Consider the following 14,459-nt stretch of genomic DNA (forward strand, 5'->3'; position numbering starts at 1 on the left):
AGAGAATCCTTCCCGCGACTGTTCAACGATAGCCATGTTGCGATTACAGCGCGAATGTCATCGGGGAGTCGGACCAGGCCCGCTTTGCTGTCAGTACAGAACTGTTCGAGACGGAGATTTTGTGTGACACTTGGGAACATGCATGCCTTCAAGACGGGACGCTAGATCCTCCATGGCTGTCTCCAGTCGTTGCGCTGTGAAGTACTGTAGACTCTGTGGCGACGAGATTGGCGAACGAATGACGACATCGCGTTACAGAAGGACGTTACTGCGTTGATGTACCTGCAGTGATGTCTTCCCGCGGAGTGGTAGGGACTCAGGTGTCAGCAAGCAAGTTGGAGAGGGTCTGGATCTAAATTAGGGAGTAACTACCTCTAAGTACCTAAGGTCTAAAGGTCCTCTTGATAGGGTTACACAGACTTCTGTCCTTTGCGTTGTTTGATGCCTCCCGCGAGTGGCTACCTACGTCCGATTTCCTTCTATAACTCGCTCAAGTTGCCTCTCCCCTCCTCTATTTCCACTGCCAATCATTTGCCTATTCTCTATACCTGCTAGGCACGATATGCACCTTTTCCCCTCCAGTCACCCGCAATGCAGCTTTCGCTTAGCTGCTGCGTTGGTCCTGGATAGCTGGATTTAGGACCAGATAGGTCAAGTTAAGGACTTGCCATCTCGTTGGTCAGACAAGCCACCCGCCTAGGATGGCCCTGCCTCCTTGCTGGTGTTCTCACTCGATGGCACTGCTGGCCCACTCCACAGAATACGGCCTTCACGAGAGGTCAGCTTCAAGCTGAAACGCTGCGCTGACCACGATTTCTCGGGTCGCAATGCTGGTGACCTGCATGTACAACATGGCTACATGCCGATGCGAACCCTCGTCTTTTTCCTGTTCCGTGTACTGACTCTCGTGTTCTTGTCTCTCCTTCCTGCCCAAATGTACCGCGGTGTATATGACTCTGCTGTGACCAGATTCTTTGTCAGTCTTACCATCTATCGCCCACAACCGAGACATATCACATTCATGCTGCGCAGTCCTACGCTGTAAAAAGCGACTCTGGCCAGAGGTCCTTCCCAGTCTGAATCAACTTCCACCTGCATCTGATCCAGCCCAGTCTCGTCATCCGAGACCAGCCGAGATAGAAATACCATGGCTACCATGAACAGAATGCTGGGCCTACGGACGGATACGTCGGTAAGTGTGCAGTCGAGCATATACTTGTGGACTCTACTCACTCCGGTCCAGATACCCAAGAAATACCGCGGAGAGCCCGACGATCCTCACTTCGTACCAGACTCTCCATTAATCGGAAGGCAGTCCTTGACAGAGCAAGAGGAGGGCGATTTGAAACGAATCTGTGCCATGGTGCTGGCTAACGTGCAACACGCGGACGATACGTCGGACGATCCTTTCAAATACCTTGCAGCCCAGATACATGAAGGCGACGCACCTCGGCAGAGAGACACAAACCTAGAGCGAAAGCCTGACCCTGTTCAGACCACCGACAACATCACTCATGTCATACGGAGCGGTCTTGACCTACATAATGACACTGCAACCCCCTCCGAGGCCTCTCCTCGACATACCTTTTCTGCCGATGACTACTCGACACCTCTTACTAGTGCAGGATTCACTCCAGCAGACACAGCTCGGCGACTTTCTGAGACAACTCGAAGATCTGTAAACAGTACCAAGAAACCAGGAAGCAGTTTGCGGAACGAGACAATTCCATCCATGGAAAGTCGAAAAGCCTCAAACGCCGCTTTACACAGGTCACTGGAAGCAGTCAAGCCCTTCATGGAGGTGGAAGCGATCAGAACTAGTCTGCGGGTCGTTACCACTCAGTTTCCACCTTCCGAGACCAAGAGTTTCATATCTTCGGACTACTCTCAGCAGCAGAAACATCCCGGGCCCGACCTGAACAAAGAACTCCCTCCTCCCCCACCACCACTTGAGAACCCCACGGATGATGAAGACTCACAGCTCCACATAACTCGAATGATGAAGAACATCAAAAAGAAGAAGAGCATAGCCACTGCGGTCAGAAGCCTCTCGTCACAATCTACACCGACCCTACCTGCAGTTACTGAAAGTCCAACAGCCGTGCTCACACCAAGGGCATCCACTACATCATCACAAGCAAAAGAAGCGCCTCCGAAGAAGAGATTCCGCTTCCGACTCTTCACGAGGGACCGACCTCGCGATATACTCGTTACCTGAACGACATCAACTACATCAATGTGATAATAACTTTCATGACAAGGGCAGCGCTGGCGTTTGGAGTTCGGAATTCCACGAGTTCATCAGTTAGATATTTGCTACAGCAGCACAGTCTTCAAACCCAATGTGACTAAGCTTGACGACGGTTTATGGATGACAGCGACGCAATTGTGTTTCTTCATAATTGTCTTTCTACAAAAATGTTGACGACGCATGCGAAGCAAAGCACGTATCAGATAGTGGTGATGAGTGGGAAATATTTTTGCACCATCAAGATAATCTGTATTTCAGACTTCTGTGTTCATTGCCACGAATCTCTGTCCTCGTGAAAGTGTCATCCCGTCGTGACTCCTCCATCCTCTAAAACGCCGTCGCTATGGTCAATACTGTTGTGCTGACAGGCAATGATTCTTACCGGTTGCAGCCCGGGTGCTTGTCATCCATGACTGATAGCCTTCCTCGCAGAAGCACTTGCCCGGTGGTAGCCCCCATCTCTCGTTTGGCGTCTATACGCTGTCAGAGAGGCGTCGTGGCGCAAGGGCTTCCAAAGCTGTCACAAGCTCGGCCAATGACCGGTGTTGGGCTGGGGCGGTTCAATCCGTCCTCATGTAGGGGTGATTTTCACTACGTGACCTCGCCCAAGCTCACACCATCATCCCACCTGAATTACTCACAGCAGCCCCAGCAAATCGACCATCACTTTCACCCACGCCTTCGAATGAATTTCCTGCGCCTCCAGCTGCACCTTTCGGGCCAGCGCCGTGCTTGCTTTTCGCACCGCGGCTGCTTTCGACCGTGGCAAATTTGCGGCCCAGCTCGCTGAGTGCCTGGATGTCCTGGCCTAGAAGGGCGAGCATACTGGCTAGAGCGACGTCATTGGACTGAGCCCGCGATGCCGCGGCGAGGGGTTGAGCTGATGATGCGGAGTCGATAGGTGTGAGGAGTGAGAGTCGCGTCAGTAAAGCCTGGATGTTGCGAAGGTGCGGAAGGTGAGATGGGTCGGGGCTTGTCGGTGTTATGGCGACGGATTCCTGGTCGGATATGTATGATGGAGGAAGGGTTTGAATGAAGCTGCGGAGGAGGGAGATGCGGGATTGCAGCATTTTGACGCTGTTGAGGCGGGTCGTCAGGTTGGCGACTTGGTCTTGTTCCTCTGGGGTCAGTGCGTAGTTTGTGTCCGCTACGCCGTTTGTGGCTTCCGGGCTGGTATCATCTGGCGGTAGGTCTGCACGTTTCTTGCCCTTCTTGTCTGGCGGTGCGGTCTCGGTGGGCTTGCTGCTCGGCTCTCGGGACGCGGAGTCATCGACTGCAACGGCACTGCCTGCTCCTTTTGCCACATAGTCAATCGCAATCATTTCTGTCTCATCCGTGTCGATCGTGTACGATAGATGTCGGAACTTGATGTCTGTGGACTCTTGCCCGTCTACCTGCATTGAGCCCTCATCTTTAGGATGGTCGCCTTCGAGCACACTCTCGTAGACGGATATTGGTAGCTTTCCGCCTGTTGTGTCTCCGGCCGATATTGATTCTGGATGTAGAGCCAGCAGGATGGCGCTGTCGCTGGAGAATGTGATGGCCTGCTTTTGAAGAGTGACCTGCTCTGGTAGCGGACCAGATTCAGGGCATAGTGTGAACCAGCCGACGCATTCGAGTGCTGGTGCTTTGTGGACGTCCTTGTCTGACCAGAATTAGCTTCTCTTCCATGACATTCGTACTTCGGCACTTACACTGTTGTATCCTCATCTCCATCCATTCTTCATTGAACTGCCACTTTCCCTCTGAGATGCGTACGAGTTCTACAGGGAAAGCATGTTCCGCTGTGATCTCACGCCCTCTCTGCTGGCCCAAGAGTGCACCCGCAACAGGACCTTGTTGTTTTCGAACGGACTGTCTGGTGATCTGATCGGAGACTGTGAGGAGTACGAGAGGGTGCAGAGAGACTGTGAGGCCTGTATCGGAGGGTTTCGAAGAGATTAGGGGATTTGGTGAGGTCTGCGCCATGTTCGATCTTGATTGTTGTTGATCAAGGTCCCGACAACGCTGTTGTCAAGTCAAGCCGCAACTCATAGAGGTCATGGATGCGGAGCGTAGCCTTGCGGAATTGGAGACTGGGATCAGTATCAACAGGCCAAAGGGTTAAGTAAGCCACTCTTGGCATGCAGGACAAGGCTGCCGCTTCAGTCGTAATTCAATTCACATGAGGCGAAGTGATGGCATTTGCTACCTGCCCATCAGCAGACTGCTCGAGATGACACAGAGGCCAGATCACGGTCTGTTCAATATCGTTGACAGAGATGGATGCTATCGTCGAGAACAAGGGCGTTCTGTTCCCAGAAGTCTTCGCTCATCTTGCCGCTGTGGAATCCGAGCCACAGACACAACTACTGGATGAGGATCTCTTAAAACGAGCAGAACGTTCTCTAGACCTGTCGACTCCTAAAGAGCTTCTATGGCGACTCCTAGAAACCGGAGAAAGGCTGCTTCAAATTCTGCAACAGGACCCTAGACCACTTACACGGCTTCTCGAACGCAATGTATCACTCCTGCCTTTTGACGAGTTGAAAGCCACAATCTCTGCCGAGAAGCTCGAGGAAGGCCTCAATTCTCCCTCCGCTCCTGTTCAACTTCTTTGTTTGGCATATCTACGCAAGGTTGCAGAATCACCCAGCGGAGCGTCGTTTGTGGCGGCAAGCTCAAGTCTAGTGCAATGCTTGATCACAATTTGGCTCTCGTCCGAAAGCACCGAGGTCGCGGAGAGGTCTTTAGAAAGCATTGAGGCTTTACTCGCTGTCGACAGCCATGACAGCATCACGGTGCTAGCTACAAATGGTGGTCTAGGTGAAGCACAGGGTCAAGGGCTTTTATGGCGGAGAGTGTTCACAGACCCCGACGTCTATTCGATACTGTTTGATTGGACCTCACTTAGGATCTCCAAGCGCGGCATCAAAACCAAGCAGGGCTTGCACCTTGTCACGATCTCGCAAGCAAGACTTTATGATTTTATCGCGAGACTAGCACATTACAACTGGGCTGCCATATCAACTTCCACTCTGCCTGCTGTTGAGACACGATATGTCCCGGAGAATGACGACAGTCAACCTGTTGGAGGTTTATTACTTTATGCGGCTTCTCATATGATTGACACATCTGATGTTCTTATGAAGGCACTGAGACAGGATTTCTTCATGAGGCTTCTTGGGGCGCTCGAAGAGAACAACTGCCAGAATGTACCGCCACAGCAACTCGAAGCAATTCAACAGGAAGCTGGTGTTGACCCAACCAAACATGCAGAAGATGTTGGCATGCATTTGTGATCTTCAGTTTCTTCTGGTCACCTTTGAGGCGACCAGAAAGGTCACAGTCAGCGAAGCCGCAAGCAGCCACTGGAGCTGGAGGTAATGGAGCACAACACGGCCTTAATGGCCTTGAGCTTCATGTTCTCTTGAACTAGTTCTGACTGATTGGCAGACTGGATGAGACGGAAATGCGAAAGGCCACGACCAAGCAACATCCAGATTCGTCAAAAACACCATGATTCTTGTCTAGCCCACCACTGCAGCCACCAATACACCTTGAAGATGCGAATGTCAGCAAGGCACATAATGCAGATGCTCAAGTCATTCATGCCATCAAAGCGAGGAAGAAGGGGGAAGAGTCGGAGTCTGCGCTTCACCTGCCAATCCGGGCGCGCATGTTGGAGTTGACAATTATTTTTCAACCTCCGCATCTACGCAAGTCCTCCTGCTATTCTGTAACTGCTTGCATGATCAGCATTGTATATTATTTCGTTTCTCTTTCAGCGGTGCACATGGAAAGGAGTGGTCATATATCCTGGTTGTCTTTTCATTATCTCCTCTTGTGTTGATTGACCCTGCTTCTTCGAACGACCGCATCCAACGACCATATGGCTTCACTTTCCAGATCTCTCCGGCCTGTGGTTCGTCTTCGACTACCAGCACACTGTTCGTCACGTCGTTCCGCCAGTTCAATTCCTCGACCGAAGAAGCCCACTGGTCCCGCGAAATCATCTATACCACCCAGCTCCTCTCCGCCAGTGCCGAAACAACGCCCAAGCCCGACTTCATCTTCCTCTCTGACACCGGATTTATTACAAAAGCAGTGGTATGCCACGAAACTTTACAATCAGGGCAAGCCTCAGATACATAGGGCACCTTCGCATGCAGGCATTTTGGGGGCGTCATATATCCTTGCCGGGTCATGCTTCATCACTTCTGGCGCGTTGGCCTTCAGCAATCTGTGGCTATACGATGAAGCTTCAGATCTACCGGGAATAGTAAGAATAGGATGGCGTCTTGGAATAATCACCTTCACGGGTATTGGGTGTCTAGCACTACTTCGCCCGATCAACTTGATCAAATCGATCGATCTTGTAAATTCAGACAACGTCGTCAAGCTTTTAGTGCAGGTCAGACGACCTGTACCGTTTCTGCGGCCGAAACAGTACATCATTCCTCCCTACGAGTTTCGAATGGACCATACATTTGTGGCGCCGATGGAGGATCCTGAATACCTGCGCGATGATGCTCCTGAAACACGGTCAATATTATCGAGCATAGGACGGCGCATAAGCCAAGCAATCTATTACCCTTTCGCTGCCACAAGGAGGCTTATGACACTCGAGGGCTTCATGTACGTTCAACTCAAAGAAGGAGCCGCAAAGGTGAAGCTGGATACGCAAGGGACTTTCTCCAAGCAAGGGAAGGATTTGGTGCAGATGGGCACCATTGAGCTATGAAACGATCAACCGAACGGGCGGGTGTGATAGGAAGGGTGCTCAACCAATTCTTTCCAGACACCGGCGTTCTACGACCGTTTTCTGCTTTGGTGCATGCTGGTGTCCAGCAGGAACGTGACCTTGTGAGCACAATCAAAATGCTGTCACTGCCTCACTCTTTGGCGATCAGTGTTGTCTTTCGACTTTCGCATCTCCGCTCGCAATTCCATCATATGTGCATGCCTTCTCGACCTTGCAAGGACTTTTGGGTGGCCTGGAAAATGCTATGTTTCTCAGGGTCCTCAAATGAAGGGACGGCTTTGCTGCCAGGCCAGCGTTATGGTGAATCCTGCTGGATTATGGACGATTGGGCGGTGCCAGAAACGCACCCAAACAGTCATCCAGGCCTATGCGCAACAATCAGCTACGAGGAGCGCAGACTTGCGGCCTACTACTTTGCGGAGGATCCAAGTGGGGCAGGACCGAGTCTGACCTCGAAGTCGTCTTTGTGAGTTCATGTTCCTACGCCGGAAGAGCTATGCGCTAACATTCACAGCCTCCTCAAACAGACAGCAATGGTCAAAGTCATCGTAGGACAATGGCCGGAATCAACGTGGATATTGCATGAAGCTTTGTTAACCGCTGCCTCTCGATTCATGGCTGCCGCCTTGTTTTGGCCATTCAAAGAGAAGGAAGAACGGACGATCAGACTCCCTGACATGGACAAGGACATGTTTGAATATTTTGTTCAATACCTCTACAAGGGACAGTTCAATTGTCTGTCTTCGGACGAAGCTGTTCAGCTCTATGTACTTGCCGATCGTCTGCAAGCGCCAACCTTCCGCGACGAGGTTTTCGAAAAGCTGATCACCCCCAGCATGATTACTTTGTCCCAATTGGACTATGTCATGGACAACACCATTCCCGGGGACCGTCTCCGCAAGCAATGTCTTGCCTGGTTCTCGTATCGGCATGCATCTTTCTACACTGGCGAATCTCGCACTGAACTCAGCCTGGCCGAGGAACTGTTTCGAAAACACAATTCTGAAATACTAGCTTCAGGCCCGGGCGTGCATCCAGGATTGGCGTTGCGATTCAATGGATCAGACTTCGACACAGAAGAGCCTAGCACGTCCCAAGATCATCCCGTCCGTCTACTCCTGGGCGGGATTCTCTAGTGGACGAAGCACTTTCAGACGGTCCGAAATCGAATTTTCATATTCTACTTCTGCTTGTGGTGTCAATGTTACATGATCGCATCGAAAACCACGTCGCATTAGCAGTCGAACATGAAAGAACACGTTGCAACCACTACCAACAAGTCCACTGTTCGCGTTGTTGACCGGCGAGCAAAAGCAAGCAAGTCAAGTTGAGAAAGAGCCAATGTGCCACTGAAGGGAAAAGCCTAACATGTGCGAAGTCTTTAAGTACAACTTGTACCAATGAACAAAGGAGTCGAAAGTAGGAACGATGATTCTGAATAGCAATATTCTCCTCTAAGCTGCTCCCAGTCTATCAATTTGCCCTCAATGTGTAGTCAATGTCAACTCCATTGACCGCGATCCATCCCCAGCCTAATGCAGCCATAATGTCAAACGCTTTCTTCGATCTATTATCCCATACAACGTAAGACGATGGCATTTTCCTCTGAGCCCTAACAATCGTTCAATGAGCATTGTTCTGCGGTCCCACAGCCGGAGGAGCTTCACTCGTGACATATGCCTTGCTCAAACCACCGTCGACCATAAAGTCAGCAGCATTGATGTAGCTGCTCTCGTCACTGGCCAGGAACAGCACCGCCTGAGCCTGTTCAATGGCTTCTCCGAAACGACCACTTGGAAGGTGGACTTCACGTCGATGCCTCTTCGCCTGATCATCGCCCAACCAGTCCTGCAAAAGCGGTGTGTTCAGTGGACCAGGACACAACGAGTTGAAGCGGATGTTCTCCCGGGCGTGGACGATCGCCAACTCTCTCGTGATGGCCAGCACGGCGCCTTTCGAGGCAGTGTACGCCAGCTGCGGAGTCGCTGCGCCCAGGATGGCGACGAAACTCGCTGTGTTGATGATGGAGCCCTTTGTCTTTTTGTGTCGGCGCATGCTGAGGACGGCGTGCTTGCTCCCGTACCAGACACCTTTGACATTGATGGCTTGTGTGAGATCCCAGATCGCTTCGGGCGTGCCGATGGCGTCGTCGTCCTTAGCATGCATGATTCCGGCGTTGTTGAACATGATGTCGATGCCGCCGTATTGGTCTTGCGACTCGACGGCGGCGGCGACGTCGGATTCCTTGGAGACGTCGCATTTCAAAGTGCTAAGCCTAGGAGCGTCGGGGACGATTTCTTTGACTTTCTCAATGGCTTTAGCTAGGGCTGGCTCGGAGATGTCGGTCATCAGGACTGATGCGCCTTCCTTTGCGAAAAGGATGGTGGTTTCGAGGCCGATACCGCCGGCAGCTCCTGTGATGATGGCGTTCTTGCCGGCCAGGCGGCCTGGTCGTAATGTAGTCATGATTGTATGTGGCTGTGGGTTTTGGATGATTTGGAGACTGTCGTGTAAGGCTGTAACAAGCAGCTAGTGTAGGATTGAAGTAGATTGAGGTCGTTTCGAGAATGTGTGGACGTTGAAACTGTTATCTAATGCATACCACAATTTCCCGATGGGACTATTGTCCGGATCCGCTTTATTTAGTACTGATCAGTGATCTTTGCTGTAAGGAGTAATGCAATGCGTGAGTTCGGAAAAGCAGTCCGCAACTTTGCACTTGTTGATGCCGATGCGGGTGCGGATGCAGATGCAAGTGATGGTCGGATATAAGAAGTGATACTCTGGGGGTTTATATTGTCATGCTCACCGACTTCTTGCCCGCCAGTCATGGCCAGTGTTCCGAATCCATAGCGACGGGAAGCTTAGATCAGCTAATGCTCAAATCCGCACATTGACGGTCTGGTCAGATAGCCAGCGATAACAGACCAGCCAAGGCTGTCGAAAGGCGCACCGCGGTCCGCCATAGCTCTTACTTATGGGGATTGTCAGGGGATTTTACTTTAGTGTGCAGTTCTCGGTACCATATGCACGGCAACGCCATAGCCATCATCCCCAAAGGTAGCTATCGTTATCTAAGTTCTGTACTCCATCACTCCACCCACAGTTGCTCTTATCCGAGAGACGGGCTGGATGCTCTGGATGCTCCTGTGCCAATCACGACCTTGGCCATTCTTGCACCTTGCCTATGACCTTACTGCTTGCCCCTTTGTTCTTGAACAATACGCACATACCAGTGAAGAATAACTATTTTTGTTAACGTCCCTTTGTTCTGCTCAACCTAATGGCTGGGGTCGAAAATGAATCTGAGGAACTCACCCTCGAGAACCTCGAGACAGTGTTGGCCAAGGACACAAAGGTCAAGCTTGCAGGCATTGATATTGATGGCACGCGCCAACTCGCCTGACCATTTCCACACTCGCTAACCTGCCCAGGAATCCTACGAGGCAAACTGATCTCGAAGAAGAAATTCCTCTCGGTCGTCAAAGATGGCTTCGGCTTCTGCAGTGTCGTCTTCGGCTGGGACATGCACGACCTGACCTACTTTCGAGAACTCAAGATAAGCAATAAAGAGAATGGATACAAAGACTTGATAGCAAAGATAGACTTGGGCAGTTTTCGTCGAACACCTTGGGAGAACAATGTGCCTTTCTTCCTCGTCAGCTTCTACGACCCAGACACGAATGAACCCATCTCGCCATGCCCGAGAAGTCTGCTGCGCACCGCTGTGAGCAAACTGCACAAAGCTGGCTATGGAGCTATGGCAGGTGCAGAATACGAGTTCTTCACCTTCAGAGCACCCAAAGATAACTCATCACAAACAACTCATCCTACCTCTTCCACAACAGCACCCTTCCTACAAAGTAACGCCGTCACATCCCTACCTCACCTGACACAAGGCATGTTCGGTTACTCTTTGACAGACCCGATACACAACAAAGACTGGTTCTACGAGATCTTTGAGACGTGCGAAAAGTTCAAGTGCAATATCGAAGGCTGGCATACAGAATCAGGCCCTGGCGTGTTCGAGGCCGCACTTGAATTCGGCGAGATCACTGAGATGGCGGACAGGGCGAGTCTCTTCAAGTATGTTGTCAAGGCAATGGGAAGCAAATACGGAATCACTCCGACGTTCATGGCCAAACCAAAAGAGGGTCTTCCAGGCAACAGTGGACACATCCATTGTTCGGTGGTGGACAAAGCAGGAAAGAATTTGTTCTACAGAGGCGAAAAGGACCCCAACCCACCATACAAGGATCTCGAATATGTATCAGACCTCGGTCGACAGTTTCTGGCTGGTATCCTGGATGGTCTGGCCGATGTCATGCCAATCATTGCACCTACTGTCAACTCCTACAAGCGACTGGTGGAGAATTTCTGGGCACCAGTGACAGTCTCTTGGGGCCTGGAGCACCGAGCAGCATCAATACGCCTGATAGCTCCTCCAACTGCCTCCGCGAAATCCACAAGATTTGAAGTCAGGGTATGTGGTGCCGACTCTAATGCCTCACTGGTTCTGGCCGCCATTGTAGCCCTCGGCTGGAGGGGCGTTGAAAAGAAAATGGAGATACCAGTGCCACCACTGAGCAAAGGGGAGGACGTCGGAGGTAGTAGCGATAAAGGGGAGCGACTGCCGAAGAATCTGAAAGACAGCACGGCGAGATTCATGGCGAAAGACAGCGTTGCCCGTGAAATCTTCGGAGACGAATTCGTCGAGCATTATGGCGGCACCCGAGAACACGAATGTCGACTGTGGGATGAAGCAGTAACGGATTGGGAGGTGAAGAGATACATTGAGACCGTATGAGATACCCAACTGGTAATGACCCTGTCGCATCAACCTCGCACTCTGTGCTTTTCTTGCAATTGTTTTCTGCCGCACCACGCCCTCATTCCTGTTTTGGGCCATTATTGTCTGCTAACCATTGAGGTATCCGGTCTGTGTTTGGAGAACAATGAGTTGTGTTTTCCCACAGCCTTGTTGGCCTTCTTTGTGCCACACTCAACTCACCTATGAATAGTGCATTGTTTCGTTTGTCCATTGGTATATTTGGCACTCAATCAACAATGGCCTTTCATTTAACTGGTTTCGAGCCTATTCCTGGCTTTGCTTGCAAGATGTCTAAAAGTCTGCTTGTTACCTGTGAATGTCCCTTGTCCCACGTACATCACTTTCCCAGATACCATACACAAGAACAGACTGACAGAATCATACAATGGCTCCAAGACGCAGCGCTAGAACAGCAGCTCGCAACGCGACGAACTCAGCTACAAACTCTGTGCCCGCCACTGACCAGAACATCGTCAATGGACCTAGGGTCAGGAAGCCAACGGCGCGTTATGTCGAGTTCCAGCAGTCTTTGAAGAAATCGCCCAAGAAACAATTCAAGGAAACTAATGCCAATGCCCCCGAGGTTGACAAGTTCATGATCAGACTATACGCCGAGATTCACGCTGCTGCTGTCGAGAAGATTACTAGGACTGATCGTACGGCCATTCATGACTTGATCCGAGAGACAAGAACATTACGTTTCTTCGATTTGTTCCCCACCGACGTGGCAGGCAACCTCAAGCAGACTTTGATTGATTCTCGACCAAGCAACAATCAAGGCAAGGAGGTAGTTCAGCAGGCCCGTAACGACCTTCAGGTAAGCCATCCCGAGCGCCTGGTCAGCTTTTGCAAGAAACCCAATCTGGTCATCTTGAGCATTTGCGCACACTCCCAGACCTTTCGAACTGCCATTGCCAGAAGCGTTGCTGATAGCAAGGCTGAGAAAGAACCCCTTTGGCGTGATATTCGTTCGAAAATCGGGAAATGCGCCTCAAGCCTGGAATTGTTTGCGAAAATGAGAAGTCTGGACTGGAATAGCGCAATAAATGCATGCAACAAGGACTTCGAGTATCTCCTTTCCTCGGTCTTCCAAAATGACGACAACGTCGCCGACATCGACCAGAACACCTTCGGCATTGGAGATGGCGATGTCGAGGAAACTCATCATCCCGACAACGTCCCATCTTATTGGGTTCTACCTCGGAAGCGCATCGAGGCCCAACGGCCACAATTCCAGTATGACTTCACGGAGGCCCTCGAGCGACACGACTTTTGGGGCACCGCTGTCCCTGGCAACCTCAATGGCGCCAGCAAGCCTGAGATTGGAGACGCGCAGGTCGCACTCCAGGTCAACGTTGACGAATGCATCGTGGTGCCAGGATACGACTGGTCCCACCTGCCCACCGAGGCCAATGGGGATCCACGTTTCGCGGGATACAAGGGTTACGCCTGCCAAGTATGTGGGAAGAAAGCGAAGGCCACCTCGACCAAAACGAGGTCCTCCACCAGACCAGCGTGCTCTTGTACTCCCGGCGACCTCTGCCTACAACAGCCCCTGCTAGAGCTCTTCGATACTGGGGTTTTCGGTGTTGGAGTGCGTGCCCTTCAAACATTCAAGAAGGGCGATTACCTTGGGGAGTACATCGGGGAGATCTACCCCCGCAAAGAACAAGAATGGCGATACGGCGGAGACGAAGGCTGTAAGTATCTGTTCCCATGTGACATTGCGACCAAGACTGCCACCAAGAAGCCGGACAAATTCGAAGTTGATCCGGGCATCTTTGGCAACTGGACGCGCTACATCAACCATAGCTGCGATCCTAATGCAGAGTATTTCCAGACGACCGTGAGCCAGAGGATTGGGAATTTTATTTGCGCAATAAGAGATATCGGCTTTGGAGAGGACATCACGTCGTCCTACGGACAATACTACTTTCAAGCCCTCAAAATGACGTGCCGATGTGGTTCGGACAAGTGCTTTCACAAGGACAAGCAGGAAGATGCCTAGCTGGTCAGGTAGCAAGAGATCATTCATGGCCACAAATGCAGGGCATGTGCCATGGTGAGGCTGAAGGGCCCCCTTTTCTCTTATTAGCTTGGCAGATGAGTGCCGTGATAATGTTGTTCTTTCTGGCGATGCAAACCTACTCGTCGGATCATGATCAGACTATGCTGCTGACGGCCACTCCGAGATAATGCAGCGTGTTCGGAGAACTCGGATCTGCAGGATGCTTTTGATGACCTCGTGGCAGGGGTCGACGGAACCAGTTGGACGACAGAACTCGGGGTCTGAGGACAGGATGCTACATACTTTGACATACTCTGCCTGGGATACCATGTCGACTCGGTGGACACACGATGCATGAACCAGCAGTTCGTCGATCCAACGACTTCACACACCCTAGTTCTGCCGGTCTACATGGTACACAGTAATACTTTGCATAATATGCTCTGCGACGACGAGTACCAGCCAATCGAAGACCAGATAATCGAGGACACTTAGTTCAACCGCATGCAGAGGCTTGGCGTGGGGCGGCGGATCATTGATGTTCCTTGGAGGCCAATCTCGGCGTAATAAGAAGATAGTGCAGTCAGCTGGATGAGTGATAAAGAGGAGGGTTTCTTCACATAAA

General features: G+C 51.3%; 8 protein-coding genes across 8 annotated transcripts; 6 read left to right on the forward strand and 2 right to left on the reverse strand.

The window, feature by feature from the left end:
- Nucleotides 1-1,147: 1,147 nt before the first annotated feature.
- EDD37DRAFT_646575 (uncharacterized protein) lies at nucleotides 1,148-2,218 on the forward strand (the record flags this gene model as incomplete). Its single annotated transcript, XM_062817750.1, has 2 exons — nucleotides 1,148-1,192; nucleotides 1,244-2,218. The coding sequence occupies 2 exons, from the start codon at nucleotides 1,148-1,150 to the stop codon at nucleotides 2,216-2,218; spliced, it is 1,020 nt and encodes a 339-aa protein (XP_062672765.1).
- Nucleotides 2,219-2,512: 294 nt separating this feature from the next.
- EDD37DRAFT_236672 (uncharacterized protein) lies at nucleotides 2,513-4,365 on the reverse strand. The gene is made up of 3 exons (XM_062810551.1): nucleotides 3,946-4,365; nucleotides 2,634-3,896; nucleotides 2,513-2,578 (listed from the first exon to the last, which is right to left on the reverse strand). Exons 1-2 carry the CDS (start codon nucleotides 4,217-4,219, stop codon nucleotides 2,863-2,865), a joined length of 1,308 nt encoding a protein of 435 aa, XP_062672766.1. The 5' UTR covers nucleotides 4,220-4,365; the 3' UTR covers nucleotides 2,513-2,578; nucleotides 2,634-2,862.
- Nucleotides 4,366-5,827, forward strand: EDD37DRAFT_236780 (uncharacterized protein). Its single transcript, XM_062810555.1, has one exon. It carries the CDS (start codon nucleotides 4,513-4,515, stop codon nucleotides 5,530-5,532), a length of 1,020 nt encoding a protein of 339 aa, XP_062672767.1. The 5' UTR covers nucleotides 4,366-4,512; the 3' UTR covers nucleotides 5,533-5,827.
- Nucleotides 5,828-7,465, forward strand: EDD37DRAFT_236779 (uncharacterized protein). Its single transcript, XM_062810554.1, has one exon. The coding sequence runs from the start codon at nucleotides 6,123-6,125 to the stop codon at nucleotides 6,972-6,974; it is 852 nt and encodes a 283-aa protein (XP_062672768.1). The 5' UTR covers nucleotides 5,828-6,122; the 3' UTR covers nucleotides 6,975-7,465.
- EDD37DRAFT_605714 (uncharacterized protein) lies at nucleotides 7,235-8,131 on the forward strand (the record flags this gene model as incomplete). Its single annotated transcript, XM_062814830.1, has 2 exons — nucleotides 7,235-7,461; nucleotides 7,510-8,131. 2 exons carry the CDS (start codon nucleotides 7,235-7,237, stop codon nucleotides 8,129-8,131), a joined length of 849 nt encoding a protein of 282 aa, XP_062672769.1.
- Nucleotides 8,132-8,375: 244 nt separating this feature from the next.
- On the reverse strand, nucleotides 8,376-9,755 carry EDD37DRAFT_236737 (glucose 1-dehydrogenase). Its single transcript, XM_062810553.1, has one exon. The coding sequence runs from the start codon at nucleotides 9,459-9,461 to the stop codon at nucleotides 8,619-8,621; it is 843 nt and encodes a 280-aa protein (XP_062672770.1). The 5' UTR covers nucleotides 9,462-9,755; the 3' UTR covers nucleotides 8,376-8,618.
- A 239-nt stretch (nucleotides 9,756-9,994) lies between these two features.
- On the forward strand, nucleotides 9,995-12,062 carry EDD37DRAFT_236899 (glutamine synthetase). The gene is made up of 3 exons (XM_062810558.1): nucleotides 9,995-10,381; nucleotides 10,430-11,814; nucleotides 11,947-12,062. Exons 1-2 carry the CDS (start codon nucleotides 10,279-10,281, stop codon nucleotides 11,800-11,802), a joined length of 1,476 nt encoding a protein of 491 aa, XP_062672771.1. The 5' UTR covers nucleotides 9,995-10,278; the 3' UTR covers nucleotides 11,803-11,814; nucleotides 11,947-12,062.
- A 2-nt stretch (nucleotides 12,063-12,064) lies between these two features.
- Nucleotides 12,065-13,913, forward strand: EDD37DRAFT_236829 (uncharacterized protein). The gene has a single exon (XM_062810557.1). The coding sequence runs from the start codon at nucleotides 12,212-12,214 to the stop codon at nucleotides 13,832-13,834; it is 1,623 nt and encodes a 540-aa protein (XP_062672772.1). The 5' UTR covers nucleotides 12,065-12,211; the 3' UTR covers nucleotides 13,835-13,913.
- Nucleotides 13,914-14,459: the final 546 nt, after the last annotated feature.

This window comes from Exophiala viscosa, assembly GCF_022695815.1.
Source record: "Exophiala viscosa unplaced genomic scaffold EDD37scaffold_2, whole genome shotgun sequence".
Taxonomy (NCBI): domain Eukaryota; kingdom Fungi; phylum Ascomycota; class Eurotiomycetes; order Chaetothyriales; family Herpotrichiellaceae; genus Exophiala; species Exophiala viscosa.